Source organism: Cydia strobilella, chromosome 24 (assembly GCF_947568885.1).
Source record: "Cydia strobilella chromosome 24, ilCydStro3.1, whole genome shotgun sequence".
Lineage (NCBI taxonomy): Eukaryota > Metazoa > Arthropoda > Insecta > Lepidoptera > Tortricidae > Cydia > Cydia strobilella.
Window position 1 is genome coordinate 3,151,474 of NC_086064.1, and position 21,711 is coordinate 3,173,184.

At 37.7% G+C, this 21,711-nt stretch overlaps 2 protein-coding genes across 3 annotated transcripts in view; one reads left to right on the plus strand and one right to left on the minus strand.

Annotated features, from left to right (window-relative positions):
* The window catches only part of LOC134752117 (syndetin), a 64,529-nt gene that overhangs the window by 39,438 nt on the left and 3,380 nt on the right, over positions 1-21,711 (minus strand). Inside the window, exons 3-4 of one of the 2 annotated variants that reach the window (XR_010128737.1) lie at positions 21,196-21,336; positions 17,385-20,083 (exon numbers count right to left, since the gene is read on the minus strand). Coding sequence is in view for 1 of the 2 variants with exons in the window: in XM_063687689.1 (XP_063543759.1) it covers positions 17,627-20,083; positions 21,196-21,336 (2,598 nt within the window). In the remaining variant the exon portion in view is untranslated. Of the gene's footprint in view, positions 1-15,970; positions 20,084-21,195; positions 21,337-21,711 lie in introns of those variants that run through there. The other variant, XM_063687689.1, reaches the window with a different exon arrangement.
* Positions 625-14,894, plus strand: LOC134752146 (zinc finger protein 846-like). The gene is made up of 7 exons (XM_063687740.1): positions 625-904; positions 1,163-1,280; positions 2,205-2,660; positions 6,952-7,175; positions 8,564-8,756; positions 9,475-9,685; positions 10,591-14,894. The coding sequence occupies exons 1-7, from the start codon at positions 767-769 to the stop codon at positions 10,772-10,774; spliced, it is 1,524 nt and encodes a 507-aa protein (XP_063543810.1). The 5' UTR covers positions 625-766; the 3' UTR covers positions 10,775-14,894.

Sequence of the window (21,711 nt, forward strand, 5' to 3'; positions counted from 1 at the left end):
AGACTTTAAATAAAGTTTTGCTTAATTTAGACTTCGATATATTCAATGATAGCATATCTGTAATAAGAAAGAAATTAATTGCATTTTATATGGGTGATACTTCTAGCGCAGGTTCGGGCTCGGCTTACTAAAGTTGTCCTTTATAGGTGTATTTGCTTTTTGTTTTTTTATTTATTTTTTGTTTAATCTTTAAAGTTTTGTGCAGTCAGCGGTTGAAGTGCATGGTTACTTTATGAATATGAATGAATTCCATTCCTGATGTGTCTATGCGGTTTTGCAGCTGGCAGTACACACTAACCTTGGCTTGTGCTGTCGGTACTTGTGTGTTGAACTGAATTTTAGTTATATTTGATTTTTGTATATTTAATTTTTATAAGTGAGAACCTGTAATTGGCTCTGTAATTCTATTGTAGCTTTAAAAATGTTTATAGCTGTTGGTTTTCCATGTATGAAATAAAAATAAAATAAAAATAAATAAGTTTAAACATTTCACATTTCAATTTTTATTACTGTGAAAATGTCATGTGTAACATACTTTATTTATAGAGCATTTAGATAGTCTATGCTATAAAAAAAGTTTTACAGTTGAAAGCCGTGACATTGACATTTCTTCTCGATAAACGCTATCCTATCCGCGATACAATAAATAAAAAAAAGCGCTGACTGAAGCGGTGTACGATAAAAAATAATGGGAAATACTATTATATTTGTACAATAAGTGAGTGGCGAATAAGGAGGTGTTTGTAATATACTTCTGATAGTAGTAATGGCTACTGAAGCAGAAGAAAAGTGTTTCGTTTGCTCAAAAGCCGGCGGCAACTTGAACATCTTCACCACTTATAACATCTGCAATGACAAAGAGGAATTGTACGTTGAAGTCATTAAAAACTGTTTCAGCGTTGAGGTAATTAAAAATTCCATTACGAATTGTATCTCCTTTGTTATTACAGCTTTAGAGTTATAGGTGTGTCTGCTTTTTACAATTCACAAGGAAAATCATATTCTGAAGTGTTTCTGCTGTTAATATGGTAAAAAAATATCAGTTTCTACTTTTTTTTTAAATTTTAAGTTGTAGTCGGCCTCCGTTTCTTATACCATAAATTTAACTTTTTTTTAAGGAATGAACAATGACTCAGTTTTATGGGTATGTTTTTTTTAACAGATTGGGCGGGATTCAGGTCTCTATGCGATGTGCACTGATTGTAGCATTAAATTGAGAAGGGCATATACATTTAAAAATGATATAATACAAGCAGTGAACAAACTAGTTGTTTTACAAGGTAAGTGTATATTTTTACCAATAAATTCTCAGTTGTGCTGAATGCCTGATACCCCCTACTTAATTTGGTATCCTAAATTACTAATTGTGTTATGTTTAGCCAGTGAGTATTGTAGTCTGACTGCACTAACTAGACACAATTTTTTTAGGGTTCCGTACCCAAACGGTAATAACGGGACAGTTAGACAGTTGAAATTTTCACAGATGATGTATTTCTGTTGCCGCTATAACAACAAATACTAAAAACAGAATTTAGTAAATATTTAAGTGATTTTTTTGCCGTTTTTTGCATAATGGTACGGAACCCTTCGTGCGCAATGGCACTATCCTAAGTTGTCAACAAGTTCAACAATAATAAAAAAATTTATTGCAGTTTTACAAGACAAAATAGGTAGGTCTAGCAACAAACAATTAAACTTTGGTGATAATTATTTGAAACAGTAAAAATACCAACCGTGTTCTACAAGACTAATTCCATAGCTTGACAGTCTGAAGTCTATGACAGTTCGACCTAAACTAAGGAGGGGGGAGGGAAACCTCAGGCTCAGTTTCAAGTTAAAATAAAATAAAATAAAATTTTATTTTATTTTTAAAATAAAATAAAATTTTATTTTATTTTTATTATTAAAATAAAATAGCCTTTATTTTCGATCCCTCCTTCCTGTGTTACATGCTTAACACTTACAAGATAATATTATATTCATGTAAGCTTTTGCCACGTATCCCGATCTTGGGCTAAATAGGGCATTTGCCAATTTTTTATTGTAACAAAATACATTTACTGATTTTTAAATATTTTTATGTTCAAGTGTTTATACTAAAGATACAGTGTAAGAAACACATATTTTTGTTTCAGTTTATGTTTGACATACATAAAAACATTACATAAACTTCAACACATTTTTTTTTATAAATATTCTTTTAGATGCTGTTGCAGAAGAATATTTATTAGAACATACATTTGATAATGACTATGACATCAAGTCAGTTCTCAACCCCGAAACCGGGCAAATATCTTACACATTAGACAAAATCAATGAAAATAAAGAAACAAACGAACCGGACACTTATATGATTGATTTAGAGAATGACGTCATAATCACTAAGAAAGAGGCGGAGAAGAAAGTGAAAAAAACTAAAAGGAAAAACGATGTTGTTAAAGAGAACTTACCTAACAATATTGAAAGTAAGAAACCACGTAAGGCGAAGAAAAAGAAAGAAACTGTAGAAATTGATGCTGAGAAACCTAACTTGGAAAATATTGTGAAAGATGATGTAGAGAAGGCTTGTAAGAAAATCATTACCATAGAAGGGAATTTGGTTGATGCATCATGTACTATTCAAGAGGAGAAAAATAAAAAGCCAAAGAAAGTAAAAAATGGTAAGGTTTATGTACTAACCTCTGCTTGCAACTTCGACTGTTTAGTACTAAGTGACTGAGGGCCTACTGCGAACACTGAAGTTCGCAAATTGCTGGCATCAAGGATTTGCAACACTGGATGCGTTCTGCGGTCAGCGGTCAGGTCAAACCCGCATTATGTATGAACAAAATGACAGCAACCTTTGAAGATGAAGTTTGACCTGACCGCTGCCCGCAGAACGCATCTGTCACTCTAATAACTCCTTAATTAGGGCTACCGTGTTTAATTTCACCGAATGATGAAAGTTTCCTTTGTTTCCTGTTAATTTTTCGTGAAATTTCAGAGAAAGTTTTCCAACTTTTTGGAGAGGACTGGACTCCACTTGCAGGAGGAAATGGAATATTTCGATTTGTTTAGTTTGTGATTTAATATTATATGTACAACAAACCTCTGCTGCAAATGCGATTGTTGAATTTCAACAAATTCTTTAGTGCTTCTTTACAGCATAACTTATTGGCACCAGTGATCGACAGGGTGCCAGTACCCGATACTAGGGCTCGCGGTCGAATCCGTGTTTCGTTTACACGTTTCGAATACCCGTCTCCGAATAATACGCAAACGGTTTTCTGGCCCGTTCCGCACGTTTAATTAAGAAACGTGTAGTTAAGACCCGTGTACACGGATAAACGGGTATTCGAAGATACGTATCTTATTTATCCGTGGCTCCGGGACACGTCCTTGACGATAGTAGCGAAGGAACGAACGCCAGCTACAAATGAATAGACAAAAGATTCATGACGTGTTTCTGTCATATTTAACCTTATTCCGTGAGGTCGTAGAGTCGAAATTAAATAAACGGTTTAGAAAACCCTTTCTTGAGCAGGTAGTTTTTGCTTGCAATAGGTATTACGAGTATTCACGCTTCTTATCAAAGTAGTATTTTATATAGCACTTTAAATAGCTACTTTTTTTTACGTTGCGGGTTAGCAATAAAATAAAATAAAAACCTGCTAGTACCTATTTAAAAAAAAAATTAGAACCATCGAGTTCAGTATGTAGGCAGGAAGTCAAACTAATGTTCGAAATTGGCATTAGGTAAGTATTTATAAAAAAGTTAATTTTTAACTTGCTTCTTTATTTTTAGTTTAATTTGAGAACATGATATGAAATTATATTTCTTGTCATATAATGTAGTGTAGGTACACCTTATAAAACAAAGTCCCCCGCCGCGTCCGTATGTCTGTCTGTATGTTCGCGATAACCAGACCTCACCTATGAATGAAGTTTTTCTTTGGGAATGTTTATGTGTATATTTTGTTAAGGTTTTGTTTAAATTGGTAGAAATATGACGATGTTTACTAATGAAGTTAGAAAAAATCACGCTGGCCAGGACTTAATCGGAAACGCTGCCCAATCTATTTGAGATATAACGACACAATGTATGGTGGAAAAAAGTCTACAAAAAAGTGCGCGATGGCTGTCTGTCTATATTTTAAGAATAATTAACCCATTATTAACTTCTAAAAAAACCGGACAAGTGCGAGTCGGACTCGCCCACCGAAGGTTCCGTACAAAATTTTATTTTAAATTTTAGTTGTTATAGCGGCAACAGAAATACATGTGTAAAAATTTTAACTGTCTAGCTATCACGGTTCATGAGATACAGCCTAGTGAGTGGTGACAGACAGGTGGATGGAAGTCTTAGTATTATTGGGCTTCCGATGTGAATACTTGTTACAGAATGTATTTTATTTTGCTTGACTCTCCAAGCGAAGGTCGCTAGTTATTAATAAACATTTTAAATCAACTTGATAAAATTGCACCTTCTCAATAAATTCTAATTGTTTTTGCTCTAGGTACCTCTTACCATAATAAAACGCTTTTTAGTGCGGCGCGGCTACAAAACAATGGAAAACATTTTCTTGTGCAGATGTTTTAACCTTATTACAACGACATAAAGCTTATAATTCGCGGTGACACTTGTGATAATAGTTTGGGAACCTACATGTTTTCGACGATGACAAACAAAAGGATATTGGAAAACAATGGATGGATGGACCATTTAAGTTTATTACCTGAACGGTAGTGAGAAAGTGACCTAAGTGAATTATGAATGATTACCAATTTAAAGATCTATCTTAATGTAATTAGCAATATTATCGCAAGTTATCCAAGGTAGTATGGGTTTTATGGTTCTTGGGTAAAATTCTGCTTTTCATTTGAGCATGATTACTCGATAATCCCGCTTTTGTGTACCTAACTTTTTTTGCGCCGTTGGCAGGTTTGTTGTTTTCGCAAAGCAGTAATACACCTGAGATAAAAATAACCACGAAATAATTAAACTGTTATTTTTAATGAATATTGTATTCTGTCTGCACACCTATTATTAATGAAAAAATACAATACCATAATGTAATTATAAAAAAAAAACTATGATCGATATCAAATTCATGTAATTAGCTTAGAAGCAATCGGTTTTATTAAATGATATAAATAGTTTAAAATAAAAATTATATACCTACTATTAAACATAGGAAGATGGCTCAGTACCTATGTTTTATCAATACGGTTAAAAACAATTTAAAAAAATGTAATTGTGCGGTTTTATGAAACCACGATGCAAATGAAACTTTTTTCGGATTGTAGGCATTTAACTAAAAAAATTCGGAAATTAATTCGAATTCCGGTATTAAAATCGCGGTTTTAATGTTAACTTAATAAATTGGGGCGATAGAAAAAAAGTTTTACTTTAAAAATCGTACGACAAACGAATTCATCTGAAGTCAACATAATAATAGTGGAAAGTGGACCTTGTTACCATTGTACATTGGCTCAAACTGGTTCGGAGTATTCAGACCCGTTCGGAACGGTCTTAAGTACCCGTGTAAACGGAGATACGTGTCTGAGATACGTTTCTTGGGAACGTTCCTTCGAAACGTTTTCGAATCCCGGCGGTTCCGTGTAAACCGGGTTCTTAGTACCGCCGGGCTTAAGAACACGGGTATACGTTTCGGCGTGTAACACGGATACCGGGAGCCCTACCCGATACCCGACAATTCTATTTTTTATTCAAGAAAATAAGGGTAAAGACACATGTATTTATTTGTGTCATTCAAATTCAAACGCTTTTTTAACGCGCGTTGTAAAAGCGCTCGTGCGTATGAGGCCTTAGGCTGTGCTTTTTTAGGGTTCCGTACCTCAAAAGGAAAAAACGGAACCCTTATAGGATCACTCGTGCGTCTGTCTGTCTGTCTGTCCGTCTGTCACAGCCTATTTTCTCCGAAACTACTGGACCAATGAAGTTGAAATTTGGTATACATATGTAAGTTTGTGACCCAAAGACGGACATGTAACGTAAACAAATTAATTTTAAACATGGGGGCCGCTTTTGGGGGGTAAATGAGAAAAAAAAAATAAAGTTTTTCAAAATATATCGTGTTACATATTAAATGAAAGAGCTCATTGTGAGAATCTCAAATATATATTTTTTATAATTTTACGATAAACAGTTGAGACGTTATTCAAGAAAATAGGCAAAAAATGACAATTTTCCCCCTTTATATCCGAAACTACTAGATCTAAAATTTCAAAAAAAATACACAAAATAGATCTTTACCTATAGATGACAGGAAAACCTATTAGAAATATGCAGTCAAGCGTGAGTCGGACTTAATTACTTAGTCTTTGATCCGACCCCTACGTATCACGCACGTTTCACATAAAAAATACATTGTTTAAATTGTGTAATGTACGGAACCCTTGGAACGCGAGTCCGACTCGCACTTGGCCGGTTTTTTAAGTCAAAAAGAGGGGCTTTGAGGGGGTTTACACCTTTGACGCTAATGTCTGTCTGTGGCATCATAGCTCTCAAACGGATGGACTGATTCCGATGCGTTTTTTTTTTGCGTGAAAGCGAGTTTCCTTGCGTGGGTTGCAAGCTATGTTTGATAAAAATCGATTCAGCAGTTTAAAGAGTATCAGCTGTTTTCCAAAACGTAAAGCATTTTTTCATAAAATGGTTTTTTCTGCGTACGGGTTTTTAAAACTTTCATTTAATAGTTATTCATGTGTGACTTCATATTACATCACATTTAAAATCGGGTCCACCGCTAATTTATTTTGTTACCTTTATTTACCGTCGTTTCGACACAGGTTTCACTGGTCGTGGTCGCGGCTAACTGATCTCCCAGCAAAATGTCAAAACAGAGATCTGTGTGACTACTCGACGAAAAGTGTATTTAAAGTTTGGGGTTATTGACTTGTAAAGGGCCCTTCATGCCTACTTACAGAATATTTTATTATTATTTCCAGCCAAAAAGCCCAAATTCACTCTCGAACCGGGCCAAACGAAGTGCTCCCTTTGCACCACCCAGTTTGAAACGAACAAGGCCCTACGGGTCCATATGAACGCACACTACCCGGACCATGTGTGTGGGGACTGCGGGATGACCTTCGCCAGTCAGCAGAGGCTGCGATCACATGTGTACCAGACGCATAACCAGGAGGAGTCGCCCACATGCAAGTACTGTGATAAGGTTGGTTTTTTTTCTACTATATTTAAACCTTGTGTCTGAGGATTGTGACCGCCACAAGTCGCTATATGGTAAAGAGCGACAGAGATGGCACTTTTACTTGGGAGTGGTTTATTGGTCGCGTCCCTTTCACGGTACCAAGTCAGCTGGTTGCCACACGCGCTAACGCACGCACCGCGCGCTCGAATAAGCCTAAGATCATACGAAAGAAATGTGTGAGTGGATGCAGGACTACCAAAACAAATAATAAATTATCGTTTTTTACTCTTCCGACAAACGAGGAAAAGTAAGTAGACATTCTCAATATAGGTACTTACACCTACTGTTATTATTTTTACGATAGTTACAAGCTACGTAGGTACTATTAAATTGTTTTAAAGATGTAGGTAATGTTTTTTATGACACATTTATAGTTAAATATCTACCTAAGATACCTAAGTATTTGAAAGAAGCGTCGGCAACCCTAGCGTTGTGCCGGTGCGCGCGGTGCGGGGAGCGGCGCGTTGAAGGTCACTCCATTGTATTTTTTTCTACTCGTCGAGTATAATCTGTGTATTACGACTTCATATGCAACACTACAACCTTACTCTTTTCAACTTTGGATAGTCTATGGCACTTCCGACTTAAGCATAAGAATTTTATCGATACGGTTTAGTCAATTATAAAAATTTTGAAAATAGAACTTCATACATTTCAGTAAAATATTTCTTGTTTAAGCAGACTAGATTTAATGCAAATTAGCCTACTTAAACACGCTGCTGCGTCGCATCTGCTTTGTGATTGGTTGGCCAACAATTGCTTCATAAGTCATAAACGCGCATGTGACACCCTTCATATAGCAACATCCATATCCTACGAAAACCGCTTAGCGTTGCTTGTTAGTCTCCATAGGCTACGGTGGCCAAAATCGAGAAAAAAACTGTCTTAAAATTGAATTTAGCGCGGAGCAGGTACCAGGGCCTCATGAGTTACGAGGAGGTGTCGTTGACCAACCCTCCGGGGGCGCCGGGCCCGGCGGCCGGGGCGCGTACGAGTATGAAGGTATCGCGGGCCGCGGCAGCTCACGTATCTTAGCTGTATACTTTTGGTTTGTTTACCTAAGTATATGATTCTACTAGTTGAAAGTATTATTTTTTTGTCTCGTAGAAAAAGTATTGTATACAATAGTGATATAATCAAGCTTTTCAATCTCGTACCTTAACTTAAGTAACTCAGCAAGCTTCGTTGCTTAAACACGGTACTCGACTGAAAAGCTCTCTATTATATCACGATTGTATAAAATACTATTGTGTAGGTATCAAAACGGTAGGTATTTGCGTTTTATTTGAGAAATAAGTATCTGTTCGTAAGAATTATTATATAATCTGTGCCATAATTCTATCAATTTTCAGACTTTCACCAATGTAAACACCCGCAACGCACACATGTGGCGCGTGCATACCAAAGTCGACCCGTACAAGTGCGCGCAGTGCGGGGAGCGTTTCAAAACGTACCTCAAACGGCTGCGACACATGCAGGCCGCGCATGGGGACGTCGTCACGGAGTACCAGTGCCAATATTGTGACAAGAAGTTCGCTTATGCCGGTAAGCTACTTTGATTCATGTGACCCTGGTGCTCATTCTGAAGATTGGTAGTAGTAACTTTGCTTTTTAGGGTTCCGTACCCAAAGGGTAAAAACGGGACCCTATTACTAAGACTCCGCTGTACGTCTGTCTGTCTGTCACCAGGCTGTATCTCATCAACCGTGATAGTTAGACAGTTGAAATTGTCACAGATGATGTATTCCTGCTGCCACTATAACAACAAATACTAAAATGTGCGGAACCCTCGGTGAGCGAGTTCGACTCGCACTCGTCCGGTTTTTAAGTCACGGTGTGTTGCGGAGAATAGGCTCATATAGAATCTTTCGCAGTTATGTATATTTCATATTTCATATTTATTTATTGCAACCATGGTTTTATAGGTATTACAAATTCTTGGTAGTTCCACATGGACCCCGTGGGGGCATACCAATATTACATGCATACTTAGGATCTAATCTTAAATCTATGTGTATAATATAAAAGTAGGTCAATTTAGTAGTTTCTATACATATAAGCCGAATTGAATCAGATAATTGTTAGTGTATTAAATAAAAAAATAAACGGGCAAATAATTATTATTAAGTGATGTCAAATTATATAAGTATTAAAATAATAAGAATGTAAATGTTTTAGAAATAGGATTAATATTAGAGTGCAATATGTATATGGTCATATTAGAAGCTTAAGTACCTGTTCCTAATGAATCTTTCTTTTCCAGCCTACAGAACGAAGCACGTCCGCACGATCCACCTGGAATCCCGCCCCCACAAGTGTCAAGACTGTCCGTACAGCTTCGCGCGCCGTCGCGAGCTACACGCGCACCGCGCGACCAAACACGGGGACGGCGAGATGAAGTACCAGTGCACCGTGTGCAATAAGAAGTTCTTCTTTAATACGGCCCTCAAGTTCCATCTCAATCTGCATAACAGGTGACCACAATAGCACAGAATAAATAATAGTACTACCGTACGGAAAGGAAATTTCCTACAAAACCGAAGTTTGACAGCGGTTCAGGGTCGAATCATGTTGTCCCTTTCTAATGGAACTATTTCGGCTATTTAGGGTTGTCAAAATTCAAGTCATTATCTTATCTGTGGTCGTCACGTCAAAGGGACGTCAAGTTGTGCCTACCCTAATAATTGCTCGGAGCAATGCTGAGCCGAACAGAGCAGAGTTTGCCCGAAGCAAGGAGTTCAGAATTCAAGTTTTTCATACAAAACTTGCTTTTGCCCTATTTATTTTGTTTTATAAACTGGAGCTATGTAAACTAATTTCAGACCTAGCCTCCTAAGTCCTGCGGTACCAAATTTTGTACATAATAAAAGTCACCCTTCAGTCCCAACATTAAGTAAGTTACTATAGTAATAAACACCGATAGTACATATTTTGGTACAAAATTTTTAGATGCCCCCCGCTTTCAAATTTGAATGTTAGTTCGGAGTATTGTGACAGTACAGATTTGTTAATTGTTCAGGACTGACAGCAAATATTTATTATGTGCAAAAAAATGAACAAGAGGCCTCTAGGACTATGACGTTTAAAAAATGCTGGGACTTAAGAGGATAGATATACCTCATCTCGTTGTATGTGCAAAGTTCCATTACAATCCAACACGCAGTTTTAAAATGAGAGCGGAACTACGTTTGTATGGGAAGGTGCAATTCGGCCGACCTTGCCGGGGACTTTTAAGAATTAAATTAGAAATATTCTACAATATTTTTGTTCGGTTTAGCCAACTGATAAAGTAACCTTATAATATTAACTCCACTTCGAACGATAAGTTTTTATTGTACTTACAGTAGACTATTAGCAAATAAATTTTGTACATTTACAGACACACCTGCACCCAATGCGACGCCAAGTTTACCAGCAACGAGAACCTCGAGGCCCACCTGAAGACCCATGAGCCCCTAGACCAGTCTCTAGACGCCCTGCCGATCCTGGACTCTTTAGAGTTTAACGACTTTGCCGACTATGCGCTGGATTCGGCCTTCTGGGTCCTAGGGAACGAGTTGTAAGGTGTAACTCATTCGTTGCCATTGTTACGTCCATAGGTCAGTCTCTGGCTCATAGACATAGTATATACAAGTAGTTATAGACGCGCCACCGAGCGACCGGGGTTAAGAGAAAGAATATTCATATAAAATTTGGGCAGCAAAGGATTTTTTCTCTTTCACTCTTATAAATTTCGGTATTTCGCCATCGCCTCCTATCTATGATGCCGCCCGGTCGGTGATAAAGACAAAGCATGGCACTATTTTCTCTTTCCTCTTATAGGAATCGCAATAAGACTCTTTCTCTATCAAAGAGCGTCAGGCCCTTGCTCTGGCTAGACTTGAACCCGCGGTCGGGGCCGGTCGGTCCAGCACTTGACCAGTGAACTTTTGGGTTGAGTAAACAAATATCTAGACGTAAATAAAGGCTAGTCCAGACGGGATGATCATCATCGGCCGATTTGATCAGAAAATAAACTCATAACTCTAACAGAAAATAAATCTTCGATTTAATCACGAATTTCAATTTACGCTGATATTTGAGCGCTCTGAATTAAAAAAATGCATCAAACGCGTCCGCATCTCCATTTTATCGGTCATAATTGGCGTTCAAATTGGCGTTTGCGTCCACACCACCTGATTTGATCAGACAATTTAATCAGATTGGCGAAAAATTGTTCCCGTCTGGACTGGCCGCTTTTGATGTACGTAGAATAATATAATCTTCACGTTTTGAACGGAAACATTAGGTAAGTATACATAAGGAACACTGAAGCTGAATAAAAAATAAAAACAGCAGGGAACATGACTAAAATACAAAACATCCCTTTGTGTTAAAAAAAATCTTTTTTCACTATCAATAACATTATGGTTTTCTTTATATTTATAAATTTATTTAACAACATATTACCATATTATTATTCAATTAAAACTGAAACTAACTAAGAATAACAACTTAAAAAACAAAACTACTCTTAATTAAAAAACATCTAAATAAGGCCCACGCGGCATTGTGCCAAACATGCTGGCAGCATTCCCTCGCTGAATGGCAATACTTATGCGCTGCGAGAGAAAGCCGCCAGCTCTCTGGTCACCGGTTGCGTCGACGAGCTTTTTGCTAAGTTCTTTAAAAAAAGCTTTTGCGCTTGGACCCCACGGCCCCAGTGTCTCGACACCAAATGCCACAAAGTGGTATTGTGGGCCGAGACCTCGGTACTTTGCGAACTTTTTGCCTTCAGCCGCCCCGTTCCTGGTTTTCTTAGAATGTATCAGTTAAACACTGTATCTATCTCGCCTCGCTTGGTACAGTCGCCATCAGATATATCGGAGCGGCCAAGGTGCTCACAAATATCTAAACACGCCTCTATGAGGGCTACCGCGTTTAATTTCGCCGCTAGGGGCGCTAGTGTAAATGGAGGTCTTTCAAAATGTCAAATGCATAGAAGTTTTCGGGGTTCAAGCTTTTTTATCGGGAATTTTCACTCCTTATTCATAATTGTGGTAAATCTTTGTCCATCTTTGATTTATCATGGTAAACAATAGATATAGCTCAATAAATGTTAGTGGTTTAAAAAAAGTGCCAACTAAAATATACGCAAAATTAAACAGGTTGAAAAAAATGTCCCATTTAGACGTTACCTTTGTGTATATTAAAACGTATTGATTTTATAAAAAATAAGCATAGAAAAATTTTGAGAACTGTTTTTTCTGGACCTACATCTACAGTGGCGCCAACTGGGAAGCACAAAAACGGTAGCCCTCAATGCGTGTTCAGATATTTTTGAGCACCTCAGCCGCTACGATATATCTGATGGCGATAGTACAAGCCAACATGATTGGCTGGAACTTAATATAAAGGTAATAACTAATAAGCAATATTAGCTATAAAATTTAAATGCAGGGACCGGCCCGCTATCCCTTATCGGGGTTTTATAAGGGTATTGCATAAGGCTTAACTCACCATACCCTTTGCCAGACGAAACCCTTTGTTTTGGTTTTAAAAACCCTTATATAAAGCTACCACATTTGAGTAATCGGTAGCCCAAATACCCTTACAAAACCCTTATCATCCGCTCACCAACACCTTGCATATTGCTTATAAGGGTTAGCCTTATAAAGGGCTTACCTTTTAGCATATAAGCGTGCTGATTTAAGTCGTCTACCTTGTTCATAAAGCACACATTACTTCGAATCCGAGCGATCGTCGGCGGCGACGGCGGCGTTCTTTGACTAGGCACGTATTTTCTTTCCTTTTCATACAGTACCGTAGATATATACTAATCCTGTCTCATTCACGCAAAGGGAAACCTTTATAAAAAGCGCTTAAAGATAAGGGTAACCCTTATTAAGAGCTAGCCTTATTTTTGGTTAGCTTTTCGGTAAGGGTTAGTCAAAGGTAAGGGTATGAATGGGCTTGCAGTTCAAAAGGGAAAGTCTTTCAATGTGTTAGCCGTGTTTAAGTGTCGCCCATTGAAAGGGTTTTATCGCGGAAAGGGTTGTCCGGTCCCTGTTTAAATGTAAACATTTAACATGTACATTTCTTGTATAATACTTTTTTTTTAAGCCTTGTGACTATTGTACGTAATTTTTTGTCACTTGTAAATTTTGTAAAATTTTCGAACGAAAGAGACGCGGCTGTATGTTAGAATGGAAAAAACCCCATTCTTACAAAATTGTGATTTGTATTTGAACCCTCTGTGATAAGTTCAAGTGTATTTCCTTTTTTTTAATGAATCTCAGTTTTGTTACGATGAGTCTTTTTAAGAGACTAGTAAATCAAAGAGACTGTCAATGTTAAATAATCTAAAATATAAACTAGCACAGATGAGTTTAGTTCTTTAACCTTTTCGACGCCGTGTCAAACACAAAAGCTGTCACTCGGACGCCACGTCACCAGTGTCAAAACTGAAATTGAACTTTATGCACATGCACGTAGGTCTATGTTGCTCTGTGGTCTGTGTCGGATTCGGTCTTTGGCGTTGGACCTGCGGTGCCGATATATTGGTCATTGGCGTCCATAAGGTTAACATTGGCAGTTTTAGAAGTTGAAGTTAAGATAAGCAGCATAAGTACGTCAGCAATTGTATGATTAGTTAAAATTGTAATTGTAATTCTTGTATGTATGTAGTGTAATTTTTAAATACATTTTAAATATGCGAATATGCCGCCATTGGCTTTACCTACGTTGATCTTATTAATTCGCGATTTAGATATTCCCGAATAGGAAATAAAAACAGAGAAGTACAATAATATATCATGAAACAAAAATGAAAAACTTGTCAAAATGTTTGCTACTTTTTTCTAATCCAGAATCCAGCTGGCTTAGACATCTGGCTAAAGTAACTCCTCTTCAATAGATGGCGCTTATCTTTCATCTATGATTGATAAGGATCCTGAATTCCTGACTGAATTTTTCAGCCATCTTTTTGCATATTTGAAGATTTTTATTTTCCCTACATAACATAATATACACGGTAGTTTAAAAATATTCATAAGTGCATTCCCGTTGCCAGGGAGGTTTTGGGATTATACTGAGCAACTTTTACTTTGGGAACAACCCCGAAATCGCGAAAAAAGTTTGGCTGTTTCGCCTGTTTCATACATTTTGGCTGATCCATTTTCTATTGTATTGTATTGTAGTTCGGGCGATTTTCCACAACTCGACGACTGGCGCCTATTTTGCGTGACATGGGGGTGGGCTAGTCCTGCCAGCCCAGCTCCTCGAGGAAACCTATCAAACCTTTGATGTTGAGTAGGACCTCGGGGAGGTCTCTCGGGGATCCGAGATGTTTTGCCCTGTATGGGGCCACTCCGCTGCACTCCAGCACCACGTGAGAGGCTGTTTCTTCTGTCTTCATGCATCCTCTGCATAGGGGACTGTCTGTGACACCTGTTATAAAAAGATGTTTGTTAAATAGTCCATGACCTGTTATGACATTGGTTACCATGCTCAGTCGGGTCTTTCCTAATTGAAGGAGCACCCTTGTGAGCTTTCCGTTGATGCCAGGCATGGCTTGTTTGGCCTGTCTGCATCCAGTCTGGTTTAGCCAATGTTCTGTGTGTAGTTTCCCTGTACGTGCCAGCAGCATTGAGCGTACCTTATTTTTTATGGGAGGGTAATATTTTTTTCGCGATTTCGTGGTTGGTCCCAAAGTTTTTTTTTAATACCACGTCGGTGGCAAACAAGCATACGGCCCGCCTGATGGTAAGCAGTCACCGTAGCCTATGGACGCCTGCAACACCAGAGATATTACATGCGCGTTGCCGACCCTTTAAAAACCTCAAAAGTTGCTCAGTATAAAACCTCCCTGGCAACGGGAATGCACTTATTATTAGCCACCCTGTATATGGCACGTTTTTAGAGCACCACACACATACATAAGATTAAAATTGGAGGAATATTTTATTCATTCGTGGTGTATATAAATAAGTTCATTACGTATAGTGTTCATGAAGTAAAAGAAATTGTCTGTATGGTAACTGCCAAGGCAGCGCTTGCTTTTATTATACATATTGTGAATATAATGAGATTTGTAGTGCATTTCTCAAATAAAAAATCATATTATAAAGTTGTTTTTTTGTTACCCTCACATGTATTATGGATTTAAGCAAAGTTTAGATGAACTGAAAACTCTCTACTTGAAAAACCACAAATTAAAATATTTTCATAGAAATTGTTCTTAAAGTTTAGATGTTTTTTTAAACAAGGAACGATGGTGCGAACACTAGAAAAATGTAACTTACGACTTATAAGGCGCCATTCATTTATTACGTAAGACGATTTTTGCCAGATTTTGACCAGAAAAAAATAAGAATAGGCCGACCCGCTCCCCTCTGTTTTAATATTTATTCCGTAAGAATCTGAAGGAAAAATGATTACACATTAAATTTCGATTTTCAATGAAACAATTTTAGGAACTCCTATTTTGTACCTGCACACATTTTTTTTTGCCAATAATCAACAATGGCCTAATTTTATAGTTTTTTTATCGGCACTCGCACGGATGCACGCACTTTTTCAAAGTATAATCTTTACTTGCACGTTTTTGTGATCTTACGTAAGAACTAGCAAGACTCATTCCGCCCCTCTGTAAGAAAAAATTAGACATGGTCGACCCCCTTCCCTCCCTAAATTGCCTCACTTAATAAATGAATGGCGCCTAAGGGGTAAACCCATATATAATACCCATCTGGTATTTATTATCAAATCAAACTAACAAATGTGACCAACAAATATTTATTTACTATCAAGCTTTCAAAAATACTGTTACTGCCTACAAATAAAAGAATATAAATATGTCCCTATAATTAATGTCTTTTTTTTTTGAGATTGCGTGATTTTGTCTGTCTAAGACGTTTTTCTTAAATTAACGTACAAGATAAATGAATATACAAAATACAGTATAATATTACTCGATAATGTCATTTTATTATTTTTAATTATAATAATTTCATAGTTCTCTAATTTTATAAATAGAACATAGTGACTTGAAATCATGTAAACAATTTTACATGCTTTACATATCAATAGAGAGTAACAATGCAATATTCTGCCGCCAGAGGCAGCACTAGCACAAACCGTAAACCAGTGTAACTTATGTATGCTATGCCAAACAGTTTTTTGACAAGTTTTCACAGATTATTGACGAATAAATATGACATGGATATGGATGCATCAAGGCGGTTTGTTTACAGCAAAGATAGATATAACTCCGTAATAGATGGATACAGTCTAAGGAAAAAACGTGCCTCGAAAATCAAGAAAAATTGATTCTCGTTCAGAGGGCGCTACTAGCTTTGGCCTACTTTCGTATAGATGGCGTTGACGGTTTCGTTTGTTATTTAACAATTTTAACGCATATCAGTGAAAGAAAATGGGTCAAAATCATAAAAAATAATTAATGCAAATAAAAAAAATCAGATCCATATTTAAATACATTTTATCGTATTTTTATAAATCTTCATTTTTAGTTTTAAAGTGTGTCGACAGATGGCAGTGAATTTACTGGGGTACTGGGGTTACAAAATTTACTATGACAGTACCGCTCTAGTATAAGTTACTCTATGGTTTACAGTTTGTAGATATAGTATACATGCAGCCAATAGAAAAAAAAACCATTCCAGAGCTGAATATTTTAAATTCGCTATTATTTTGTACATAACATAACACCAATGCATACAATCAGCAGTACAGGTACCTAAGCGGGCGAGGTGTTTAAAATCAACTGTCAACGGGTCTCGGTAGCTCAGTTGGTAGGTGGCGGGCTGGTATCCTAGTCGCGAGATAGAGATTATTTCTACTTTTCCTTTATTTCTAAGCATTGTGTTCAGATCATTTTGGGCACCTCGCCCGATTAGCTAGATCTACCGCCTTCTTTATATAATTTTTGTGATATAAATCTAGTCTCATTATTCCATTTAAGCATAGAGAAATAAGTAAGCATAGAGTGCTCACTCCATACATCAGTTTTCTTACCAAAACGTTTATTATTTTCGTAGTTGACATCTAGCGTCAAGTAGCGGATTCATCAGTACTGCTACTCGACAATAGATGTCGCAACGAACGGAAAGTCTAATGCTCAACAATTTTCAGCTATAAATTGTTAAGCAATACACTTTTCGTCAGTCGCGACACACGTGACATCTAGTGTCAAGTAGCGGTACTAATAAATTCGCTACTTGACGCTAGATGTCAACTACGAAAATAATAAGCGTTTTGGTAACAATAAATGTCTGGAGTGAGCACTCTATGCTTACTCACTTCTCTATGATTTAAGTAACATAGCCGTTTAATTTTATTTCTTTTACTTCCGTGTCATTTATAAATGACACGTCCCGAACGGGACAGACAAATCAGTTAAAGCGACCTTTATAGTTTTAAGTATCTCTCCTCTCTATAACAGCAGTCAATTCTTGTCTATCTCTCTTATTTTCGCACGCACAGCTCACTAAAGCCAGCAAATGTTTGTTCGAATACTCTAGTCTCTCTCTGATGAATTCTTCCAACTCGTTTCGAGGCAAATAGTACGCTTTAACATACCTGTCCACATACTCTTGGTACGGAACAGGTTTAAGACCGGAATTTTTCTCTATCTTGACAAACAATTGCCTATAATCCAGTTGCATCAGCCCTCGGCCTCCATTTGAACATTTAGTGGCATTAGAAAAGCCTTCAACCAGCAAATGTACGATGAATTTTGACACCATTGCCCAAACTGAGTTTATAACTTCTAGATTAAGAGTAACCTTCTTTGATATATTCTCCAATCTTAATGCAAACACTTGAATTTTTCTGGTTATCACGTCTACGTAGGGGCTGTTTTCTACCTCTACATTTTTAACATCCCATCTTACTTGAGACATTGCCAGTAATGTCGTTCTCGCATCCACTGCTTTGGAAGCAGAACACATATAAACGGGCATCCTTAAATCCACCGCACTGGCTAGTGTGTTATCTCTAAAATGCTCTAAAACCAGTCTCTGATGCTGAGCGACTATGGACTCTAAATACGGTTGTAAAAACTCAAATTGCTTCGCGAGGAAGATGACGCTTTCCACTGCTACTATCCGCTCGCTTAAGCCATGGAGATACTCTTCAGAAGATAAGTCTAAATGCTGAGGTATTTCTGGACAAAGGAAGGTTTTAGAGTCTCCTGATTGAGAAGTGTCGATAGAGTTAGATATTCTTTTTAAAGTAGCTGTTAACTTGGAAGTGTATAAAGTAGTTGAAGCTACATCAAGATCGGAAGTAAAGAATAAATGTACAGTGTAGAAATAGAAGTCGAAAAGCTGGTTCATAAGCATGACGACTTCTAAAGATATTTGCGGGAGATATCTACATATTTGCAAATACTGCCCGCAGTTTCTTAAAACTGATAAAGTTGTGTTAGTTACTATGACGGAATGTTTAACTTTCGACGGGCTTTTAGCGTCATCATCAACGAAATCTCTCTTTAATTCTTCTGGTTCGTCATCAGATGTATCACTGCCGTCTATCTCACGTTCTAAACCAAATATATCATCATTAGTTACATTGTCGCTACGGAAAATCTCAAAAGGAGTATGAGTAGTCCTTTGGTTAAAGTATTTTGCAATATATACACTATCATCTTGTGAATGTACTGACGACGTCCCATCAGACAAGGTGCTGCTGACTTTGGATATCGACGTATCAAAATTTGGGTTCAGGTATTTTTTAAACTTTTTAAACTCTTGCAAATTTAGCAAAGTGAAAGTTGATTTGACAGGGCATTGCTCCCATCCTTCATTCTCAAGGAATAGTTTGAGTTCCTCCATACGTCCTCTGTGATAATTCTTGATATACGACATGCTATGACTCTTTATGAAATCCTCTAGAATATCGGACTTATCACCGCAAAATACCTCCGCTACTTGCATTAGCCGCCTCAAAATACCGAGTATCTGAATAAACTTCTCAAAAGCAAAATCCTCTATATAGGCACTCTTCAAAAACGTTGAAACTTTCGCTTGCACGTCGTGCCAGATTCTCACTAGACCTCCTTTCAACTTCTGTTTTATATACTCCTTACTAACGTTCCTTTCTATTTCAAACACACTAGAACTTGGCAGATTCTCGTCCTCATGTTTCGAATGCCATTTCACTAATAAATAGTAACTTCTCATGATAAGAAACAAATTCTCGCAAAGATTTAGAAAGCAAATGGCGGCTTTATCCTTTGGTACAGATTGACACATCTCTTGAAACTTTACTTCGATAGAGACTTCCCCAATGCAATCTTTAACTGATTTAAAAGACGTCTCATTAACTGCTGATGAATAATGCATATGTAACTGCTCCATAGCAGCTTGGCTCTTCCCAAGCAACGCATGTGCTTTCCTCAGCTTACTAAAAGTCTCTCCATCGAAGTTATAACAAATACTAGCTAAAACGGAGTCTAGCTTCTCTTCTGTCATGTCTAAAGTATCCTGTAACCTTGTCGCTAAATCCGCTATACAAGTATACTCCTTATGATTCCCAGCGGCCTTCCGACTCTTCAAAATCAGCTCAATCGCCTCACAATACTCCTTCTTAAGCAGCAACTCCTGAACATCTTTCTCCACACTTCTCAAACTCCTGAGTAATTCTAAGGACTTGAGAACTGACCTGATGATCTGTCTTTTTCTGAAGTTAGCCAAGATCACAAAGGTGGATATGGTTAGATGGTTGGACGCGGTTCGCAGGTGGTTTCGGGCCGTTTGACAGGTGTGGAGGGTGGTGGCGAGTTGTTCTCGAATGTTCTGGATTTCTGCGAATTCGCGATCGCAGTTGTCGCGTTGTTGGGATATGAGGTGCAACGCTTTGCCAGATACTACCTGTAAATGAAATATTGTTTATATATGACTGTGGCTGCGATACGGCCAGACGAAATGGAACTGAAATAAGCAATCATGCTTCCATACCTGCTAAATTAAAGCCTGACCAGTAATATACGATCATTGTCAAGAGGGCGCTGTTATTCTCATGTACAAGGTGACAGTTCAGTATAGTATGAAAAAATTAGTTCCAGTGAAATTCTGCAACATGGCGCGTGATCATATATTCCTGGTCAGGCTTTAGTATGGGAGCACCGCGTATGTATCACGCGCGCGAGATAAACTAATACCCAGTACCCATCTTTTCTAACTGTATTAATTGGAGAGGGACGAGTAGTCTAGCTCGCGCGCAAGAGACTGTCATGGTGCTCCAAGTCCAGTGCTAAGCCTACCTAGGTACTGGTAAAGACGAGAGGAAAGTAGTCGATTTGGACGATATGTTGGCTCTAAAGTCAAGCTGATTTGTGGCTTTTCACACACAGCTTTTGAAATCAGAACCTCTTTTTAACTGAAAGTTAGCGAAGTCATAAAACTGCAATTTTTACAAGCTTTTATTTAACTTGCAATGTATGTAACATGTTTGTAAGGGTCAAATCTTGCAAGTTCAATTTGACCAACTTCCCGGTTTCCGATGAAGCTGAAAATTTGCATACATATGTAAGTCGGGTGACAATGCAATATTATGATACCATCGAGCTGATCTGATGTTTGAGACAGGTGGCCATAGGAACTCTGTGATAATAAAACGCAACCTAATTGTGTTTGTGGTTTTTAGAATTGTCTCGGTGAGTATTAGTTGCCTGTGGCAAGAAAAGTACCTATACAGTCAGCGATAAAAGCTTGTACCAAAAATGAAAATTTTTGCCAAAAACTTATTAACCCTTAAATGCATAATGATGTATATATGCATCGTATATTTGATGGTCCGTGGCTCAATATGCAGCTATCCAAAATATTATTCCCTCAATCTATACAACATGACACATCTATTTCAATTTATTAAAAAGTTATACAAAAAATCATGCATTTAAGGCTTAAAGCAAGTAAGTTTAAGTATCTGTAGCACTTATTAAAGTACCAGGATCACATAACAAACTAACAGTTACTCGTACCTGCTGTTGCCTCTTGAGTTTAGTGAACATTTGTTCGATGGCATCGCACGTGGGCGGGTCGGGCGCGCTCTCCAGCGCGTGTCGGGCCGCATCGAACTCGCTGGGAGGAGAGAAGTAGACATTTTCAATCTCTCTCAGCACCTGGTTGGAGAGAAAGGCGGTTTATTGAGTTTTTTACAGGCTTTAAGATTATCCCAAATGTATAATTTACTCAAAAATTAGATTAGTAGGATAATGTATCTAGGAAGTGATAAGGGTAATAAAAACAAAATGGCTGAACACCAATTCAAAATTTTCGATGCATTCAACGTCAATAGAATATAGCCGTGTAGGTACATCTGCGTGCCACTGCATGCTAGCACCAGCCCGCTCCAGACTACGCGGCGCGAAGCCGCGAACGCGAGTGTGGACTCGATTTCGCTGATTAGCGAACTAGACTCCACAATCGGGTTAGCGGCTTCGCGCCGCGATTCGCGCATGAGTGTGGAGGGCGCTTAAAGGTTAAAAATCATAAAT

What these genes read in the sequence shown, in the direction of transcription:
- LOC134752146 (XM_063687740.1), top strand. Translation starts at nt 767, where the DNA reads ATGGCTACTGAAGCAGAAGAAAAGTGTTTCGTTTGCTCAAAAGCCGGC. An exon ending in CAAGAAGTTCGCTTATGCCG is followed by an intron (nt 8,757 to 9,474) that starts GTAAGCTACTTT and finishes TTTCTTTTCCAG; the next exon opens with CCTACAGAACGAAGCACGTC. An exon ending in CATCTCAATCTGCATAACAG is followed by an intron (nt 9,686 to 10,590) that starts GTGACCACAATA and finishes GTACATTTACAG; the next exon opens with ACACACCTGCACCCAATGCG.